At 39.2% G+C, this 8,415-nt stretch overlaps 1 protein-coding gene across 1 annotated transcript in view; it reads left to right on the top strand.

The window, feature by feature from the left end:
- Positions 1-2,036: 2,036 nt before the first annotated feature.
- LOC139739844 (serine/threonine-protein phosphatase 2A 55 kDa regulatory subunit B delta isoform-like) overlaps positions 2,037-8,415 on the top strand; it is a 69,143-nt gene continuing 62,764 nt past the window's right edge. Inside the window, exon 1 of the mRNA XM_071650438.1 lies at positions 2,037-2,340. Within this exon, the coding sequence (XP_071506539.1) occupies positions 2,199-2,340 (142 nt within the window). The 5' untranslated portion in view covers positions 2,037-2,198. The remainder of the gene's footprint in view (positions 2,341-8,415) is intronic.

Raw genomic sequence — 8,415 nt, 5'->3', positions numbered from 1 at the left:
ATCTCTACAAGTTTGTCTTTAACGTGGGCTTTACCTTACCAATAATACCATGATTGTAAACAAACTAAATAGTGTCATATTATGTATGCTGATATATTTTTGTATTCCTTTTTTTTTGTAACTGTTTCGGATTTAAAAAAAAAAATATTGGCAATAAAATTTGATCTGAATTTGAATCTATCATGAACGAGCCCACCTCAGTGAATCCTTTCTCTCTCCCTGTCTGTCTGTCTGTCTGTTTGTCTGTCTGTCTATCTCGGTCTCATTTTCTTATTTTGTTTTTCTTTCTTCTTTTTTCTTGGGGGGGGGGTCAGCTGTATCCTTCTTGTCTGGAAATCTCAAATTCAACGAATTTTTAGTGAGATATTTGTATACCCGCTCGTCATTGACTGTGTCACAATGAGAGACTTACAAGCGTCATGCTTATTTTGTCAATTTCAATAAACGGATAACAATTCATTTACACCGTATATGAATTTGCTTAAAACGCATTCCAGTAGCTTTCGTTTCACTGTGTTTAAAAAAAAAACTAAATTGTGTGTAAAAGAATCTTGATGTCTACAAACACCTTCTGCCCCATTCTCGTTGACAGGTCAACTCAACACCAAACATCGGGCTTATGTAGGTTAATAACCTCGGAACTGCCTGGCTAGTTCAACAAGCAGGCCGCCAGGGCCACTGGGCCCACGGAGCGTTGATGACATTGCTCTCGAGTGGTTTCCTGATGGGAAGCACTTGGTTGCAGTGAATGGAGACCCTGACAGCAGCGCCCATTTTCTGGACGAGTTTTTACTCAGGTTTGGGTATAAGACAGGGAGTACGGCAGTATGCCAAGTTGTTCGTTTGCGATGTAGGTCATTGACAGCAGTTCAACATCTACCGAATTCAAATCGAGCGACTCAAACACTTACAGAGGGGACAAACAAAGACTTTGAGTCTCTGTATATTATACGCTCAGAATGATTTCTCTTATAGCTGCTGACTCTAAAGATAATCACTCACTGACGGAAATCCACCACCTTGCGTTGCTCATTTCCACGGGATAAATTTATCCAGGGAGGTGGAAGATTCCATGCACCTCCCTGATTTATCTGCGTCTAGCATTTTTAGCTACAGTGCATTACGTTTTATGTCTTCTAACTGCACTTTTTGCTCTGTCTACGGTCATGATTAACACCTGTACGCAGTTTTATTGGGAACGGACAGGTTTCTAAAGAGATGTGCTAAAATAATATCGTAACAGCAGCTGACACAGTAGCTTCCCTTTAATTGAACGCTCACGTGGACGTGGATGGAGTCACCCTGATTTCGCCGTAGCTCTGCAGAGTGATGCTGATAATAAACGCGATGGTTCTACTCAGCGCAGTCACGAATTGCTCACAGAATATTGGGGAAACTTTCATCAGTTGGGTACGTTTGTAAATGCGTCAGTACAGACCATTACGTGTCCGTGCCAGCAGCCTATCAAATAATCACTTTAGTACCTCAGGTCTGAATTTAATTAGTGAAATCCGCGAGAGGGAGTGTAGGTGTGTCGCTTGCGAACCGAATCAGAATAATCTAACTTGTATCTGCGGTCAGGCGAAGCATATCTCGGGGTATTAAAACGTTTAAGTCTGTCCATCCGAATCATAATCGGTCGTTATCCAGTAGTAACCCTTATTCCTTCTATCCGCCCTGTATTAGACTGTTCGAGCTGGCGAGAAAGCTTGCAGCACGTGCCGCGAGGTAAACGCACGCGCCGCACGTGTTAGGTCAACGCAAGGTCCCAGAAGTCGTCGTCTGCGTAGGAACGCGGTAATCGTTTCGAGCGTTTCGAGGATAGAATCGTAGAACGAAATTTATGGTAGCAGACGACATCTTCAGGATACCTTACGCTCGAGTTCAGAGAGCTGCTGCCTTATGTACGTGTTCTTAACATTCATAACGGGAATCCTGGAATGATAACGACATGAGTTTGTGCGGCAACCCGAGATATTAGTCATCATTCGTTTCCTAGTCGGAATAAACGGATTTATGCCATCACCGACCATTCTGCGTGATGTGTTGTGGAGATTCTTCTCAGGTTGACATTGTGTGACTAACGCGGGAAAAGTCTGTAGAGAGCGGTAGCTTGTTCGCGGATAACAATTCTCTACCCAGCCTTCTTGCGGTCCCGGGCTGGGGATCGGACCGCGTCTTGTAGGGTTGCTGTCACGATGATCGGCGACGCCACATCTCATATTCCATGTACGGCATTTGGCGGGTTCAAATCCACTCTAGCAACATATCGAAATTACTTCAGCATGTTCCCCAGTAGTACACCACTCTTCAGCTCCAAGCACCGGAAAAGCAAAGCAGGTAAGTAATCCAATTATTGTCTGAATTATTTCAATAGCAACATCGCTCGAAGTCTCCGATGTAACAGCTATTTCGTTTGTTTTCTATATGAAATTACTAGCTATAGGGACTGCAGGGTTCTACATGAACTATACACAACACGTTGTAGCGGTTCGGTTCGACACTCGACAGTAGCATAACAATGTTACGAATGCACGTCAAATATTTATGAGTGGCTCTGGCTGGTATAGGGATCATTTAATCGTACGTGACATTTACAGTCCCATACGTACGATTCGTCGTAAATCTTGTTGCGATTATGAGGGAGAGACGGGACTGACATAAGTCATTAAACATGATTCAATGATATGTCACGTTATATTACATATCTTCACCTCTCTGCCTCGCTTTACGATGTTGCATTTACGAGATAGACAACAGTCAAATCATATAGCATAGGCCTGTCATGCGGACGGAAAATATTGATTTTCAAGGCGTCTTTAAAATTCTCACAAAATATGACAGACAGATGATTCAAAGTAAATGTCCGTACGTGAAAAATTGTTATTCATTGATTTATTATTATGCATGAGTTAAGTTCATTTTATAGGTCTACCTTGCATGCAATTATTACAATATCGTTTCCTATACATGATATCATGCTTTCCCAATGAACAGTGGAATAAATGTCATCGTAAACGCCAATACGTAATGATAATCATATTCCGATATTCGCATGCTTACATAACTCACCTTGTAAATATCACACGCGTTCATCATTATTTCATCCCATATACTCCTGAAGGGGAAAAACCTATTTAATAAGGCGCAGGGAATTTAATGAGATATCCGTGCTAAATTCTACAGATGATGCAATCTATGTATGTGATAGTAACTGTATGGATATTGATTAACACCTCGCAGTGATTTTTTTCTGTCAGAACATCCTAATGATATAGATAAGATAAGATCCTGTTTAGCACTCCACGAGAAAGTCTATGCCAATGCTAATCATGTCATTGGCACCCAGCACCTACTGAAACTATCATTGCTAAATCTCCATGTTATCATCAATCATTGGCATCTAAACCGCGTAAAAGATATCGAACGAATTATAGCAGTCATACCAAATCTTCTATCACAGTAACATTATGCCACCACTTAGCCATATTCCATTTCCCTGATTACAGTTTTGTTGTTTTTGCCGTCAAGGGAAGATAGAATTTCCTGTTTCGCTTCGGTATAGCTCACTGCTTGAATTCACTTGTGGTTGACCAAAAGAAAGAATAGAGCCAGAAACTGATCTTTAACTCCTTGTAGCCCTCTCATTCCCTACTCTCTTTTATTTTTCTTTTCTGAGCGCCAAAGTGCACCATCATTGTAGGACAAAAGGGAAGAGAGAAAAGGATTATAGTATTGAACATACAATATAACACACAGACGTCCAAACGTGAAATTTATTATACGACGGCGGGAACGTGACTGTATGTCGCATGATATTTCCCCCATTCCAGTTTACAATTGCATCTGGCTGCGTTTTGCTGTAACTCGGTTACTCAAGAGGACGTTAATTCCAGACTACATTATCCCTTACGAACCTTATAAAATTCTATTTATGACGACTTATTTTTGACGATTACATCAGGGAAGAGATCATGGCATTGTGGATGAGACTCATGACTTTCAATCGTAGGTCCCGAGTTCGATTCCCGCCCAGTGCTTACGGTCCTTGGGCAAGATGTTTTACCAGGGAGGTGGGTCTCTTCCCACCTCCCTGCTTTTACCCACCATGTCCCTCTCGACCCAGGTGTACAAATGGGTACCTAACAACGCTGCAGGGATGATAATAATTGCAGGGCCTTCTGGTAGAGAAATGGCAACACTGAATAGGCTGAAGACCCTGGATAAAAACATTCAAGTATATTATTCTAAAAATTTTAATGATCATACCCGTTACGCAACACGTGTATAGCCATTGATAATTAAAAAAAAAGGAGAAAATGATGCAAAATTAGAATAAAACAAAGTAAGCGGTCATCTTAACTGATCATGAACATTTCATGACATGCGTCAACATGATTGAATTTAGGCTTGATCAGCTTGAGCAGCCTTACTTGCAGCAGTATCCCTTTTTAAAATACATTGTACATAAAAAAAAGGTTTGAGAGGTGTGTTTTTATAGAAAGAAAAACCCTGCTAATTTTACAAGGTCCTGGTCTATTCGTAGCTTGATAACTTCCTTTCGTCGATGGCAACGATCGATATTCACGATAAGGTGGTCGTTGACTTTACAGATCTGCACGATCTTACAAACATAGAACAACAAGGCTCAGTTTCGTGACTAGGCGCGAAGCACGTGGGTAATTGAGTCACGTGGCTTTACCATGCACCTGGCGACTTTCATAACTGTCACTACTTTTTTTTCTGGCTCGCCCTGGAAATTGCGGGCTTAAAAATAGACAATTCTTATGCCATAATGGTGTCATCCTTCATTCATCGAACACTAACATGGGAAGGTATCAATCTAAATGAGCTTATTTTAACGGTTCGGCGCATTGTGGTAGAAATGTAAAGATAAAGACGATGATGATGATGTTGATGATGATAATGATGGTAACAATGATTATGTATAAATGATGACAGTGATAACAAAACATTGTAGGGCCTACTGGTCATAACAATGATAACACTGATATTGACAGTAATGATAACTATTGTGATAATAGTTATCATTACGACGACTTATGTAATGTTAAACGCTATATCCATACAACTGTATTCCTATCCCGTAAATTGTGCTCACAATCATTGCATATCTACCATTCACGTGAGAAAAATAAAACACTACAATTAAAAAAATGAAACGTTATTCAATAATGGATCACTTTTGCTATTGGACAAATGAATAGTTCGGGTAGACTGCCAAACAAGAATAGTAACTTAGACTATCAACAGGGGAAACGTGACAGCGTTGGTGAAGTGACCAATTTGATATTTCAGCTGTGACTGCACAAAAATACGTAAAGTAATCATATCCGCTCATTTCTTGTGGTTTGTATTCATAATCCAGTCATTTGTATAATTATGTCATGATCCGGTTTTGACACAATGAAAATATCGTTCGAAAAACAAACAGGCTAAATACCGCGCCACTACATCACATGCATATTTAATGTGACACACAGCATGTTGCCATGTTTTTACACGATTACGTGTAAAGATTAGCCAGCGCTAATTAATGTATGCACAATAACCAGAATTAATGTAATGCAATGTCACGAGTCCAGACGATATATTCCGATGTAATTCATCAACCACCATCGTCAGCTAAACTGCTAAAGTAAATAATAGTGCAGTGTCCTTCTCAAGGGATAAGGAAGCAATAACGGAAAACGTTGGGAAAGTGTTCCTGTTCACTACACTGCAAACAAGCCGACAACATGATCTCCATGTCCTTGAAATATCAATCTGTTGTGGATGGAGATCTGGTATGAGTATTGTATCAAAAGTGCATTGCATATTTCTTTTCCAAGATATACGTGTATGTGACACCGTGTAGATGATGATTAATTCTGCTCATTCTACTCATAATTCTCTATACTTACCGGTATACCATTAGATTCATGTAGCACTCTTCATTTAATTTTGTTTTCCTTTTATCCCATTTATTTCATTTCCAACCAACAAAAGTACAATTACAGTATATAGGACATTTGATATGCATGATTGCACATAATCAACACAACATTGAAATGCGGGAAGATACAATGAAATGAAGTAAAATAAATGCGACTTTTTGACGATAAAAATAAATACAAAAGATCCCAACTTCCCTCCCGATTTTGTTTGTATCCTCTTCGTCACGAAGGAAGAAGAAGAGAGAACGAGAAAGAGTAGGGGGAGACGTAGGGGAGGTCACGGGGAAAGAGAAATTGTAGGGTCATCTGAAATAAATGCATTTAGACGAGCAGCAGACGTGTATTTAGGTTATCTCCCCCGACACCTTCTTGACAGAGGTGGAGTCGACATCTCAACTTCAGCTGCGCATGATTCACAGGTGTTACGTAAAGCGCCACGGCGACGACTCGGATGAGCGTTCGGCCCGTCATAGACGAATGCGTCGTTGTATTATGCATCGAATTGTGGGTGAGCGCCGCACACGTCACAGAAACGCGCAGACGAAGTTAATGAGTTCTCCGTTCATCCATGTGGTATCATGTACAACGTCATTCAAACATGATTAAACGTTTCACAAACATGTTAAAGGTACTCTTTCATGTGAGATTTTCTGTCTTTAAAGGGATCGTATAGTTTTGGTTGAGACCTAACTTAAGGGGCCCGTCGCATAAAAGTTACAATTATGGTAACTTTGCCATCCACTGGTAACTACCATGGCAACAGTACTCATCAGCCAATCAAAATCAAGAATTCCATGGAAGTTACTATTGGATGGCAAAGTTACCATAATTGTAACTTTTATGCAACGGGCCCCGGGTTTCTAACATTTTTTGGTGAAATAGAGAGAAACCTCATATGAAATATGAAAGAGTATGTAATTTCACTAGGAATTCAACTTTTATTTCATGAAAATTGGTTTTGTAATGGCTGAGATATCCAAAACAGAGCAGTCGTAATAAAATGTGGGACCCACCTTTTTACGATCGCTTTGTTTTACTCTTTTTTTTATATGCTTCAGCCATTCCAAAACCATTTTTTTTTTCAAATAAACTTTGAATTCCTCTTAAATTACTATGCTCTGTACTATTTCATAAGTGGTTTCTTGGTGTCTCACAAAAAGTTTAAAGCCCACTTTTCGTCTCCACCAATACTATACCATCCCTTTAATCAAGGCTTAACATCGTAATCAATAGCGTCACAGTTTGTTAAGTAGCTCCACATTGTACCTACTAATAACATTTTATGATATCACTCTAATAGATTGAAGTTAGATTAACACGAATGAAATGTTTTGATATTTGGGGGAATTGCCTTGAGATGATTTTTGTTATTGCAGGAAGCAAACTATCTCCCAAAATAAACTCTTAACCACAATTATCAACTTTAACAGTTGATATTAAGCACGAACATAAATTATTAATCAGATATATACCACCCGGAGGTACATGTATACCAATAACCATAAGACACGGATGAGAGGATTCACAAATAGTAATTTGCGTCTTTATTTCTCACACGTAATAACCTTATATGCGTGAAAGTCCCTAATTTCACATAATTCATTTGCATATGATAAGTTGGAGGCAAGGTAATATTTCAGATCAAATCGCAAAAAACAAGAACAAAAACAGCAACAAACAAACAAGCATTATTTGAATTTGTGTATTCTTAGAAGTGACGAGAAGTCTTCACGTCACTCTTGGTGTGTGTTGTTAATTTTTTTTTCATTATTCTAGTGGTGTTAGATGACTTTTACATAAATATTCTTCCAATCCTCAATGACAGTTGGCCTATTCATATTATACAGATCCCGCTTCATTCATTCATCGCAAAGAGCAGGGTGTTTAACCCGGTGAAGTGGTCCCACCTCACATCCAACTGGACCCCATAGAAGACCAGCTTAACGTAGCTGAATATGGGCTATCCATCCATCTTCTCAGATTGAAAATGAACAAACAAACAACAAACAAACAATACACGTCATACAAAAACGCTCTGCCTTTTCAAAGTTTCTAAACTGATAACATATATGGAGAAACGGGAGCTTCGCAAAATAAAAGGTCATTATGAAGCAAGATGGAAAAGAAAGTGCCAAAATTATCTATGATGTTAAGCAAACTAGGGTAATATATACATTATTTACATCCGTGATATATCGTCGGAAGACATGGACGAGAAGAGCATGGAAGTGGAGAAGAAAATTACAAGCATGATTGACATTTGACCTTTGCATCATAGGACAGCTGAATCGTGGTTACGAAGTCTTGCATGATCTAAATTTCATCGAAATGTCATCGTGCGTCAATTTGTATTTTTGTTTTTGAACCATATATCATAGCTATACTATTCCAGAATCCCAAGACTTCCACAATATTGTATTCTTGCTTTTACCTGACAGTATATTTTCTTTATGAAATG

The sequence above is a fragment of the Diadema antillarum genome, unplaced genomic scaffold, assembly GCF_040938485.1.
Source record: "Diadema antillarum isolate AM-2024a unplaced genomic scaffold, OU_Dant_1.0 seq00000821_RagTag, whole genome shotgun sequence".
In the NCBI taxonomy this organism is placed as follows: Eukaryota; Metazoa; Echinodermata; class Echinoidea; order Diadematoida; family Diadematidae; genus Diadema; species Diadema antillarum.
The sequence above is the reverse complement of the archived record's forward strand: the minus strand, read 5'-3'. Positions and strand labels throughout refer to the sequence as shown.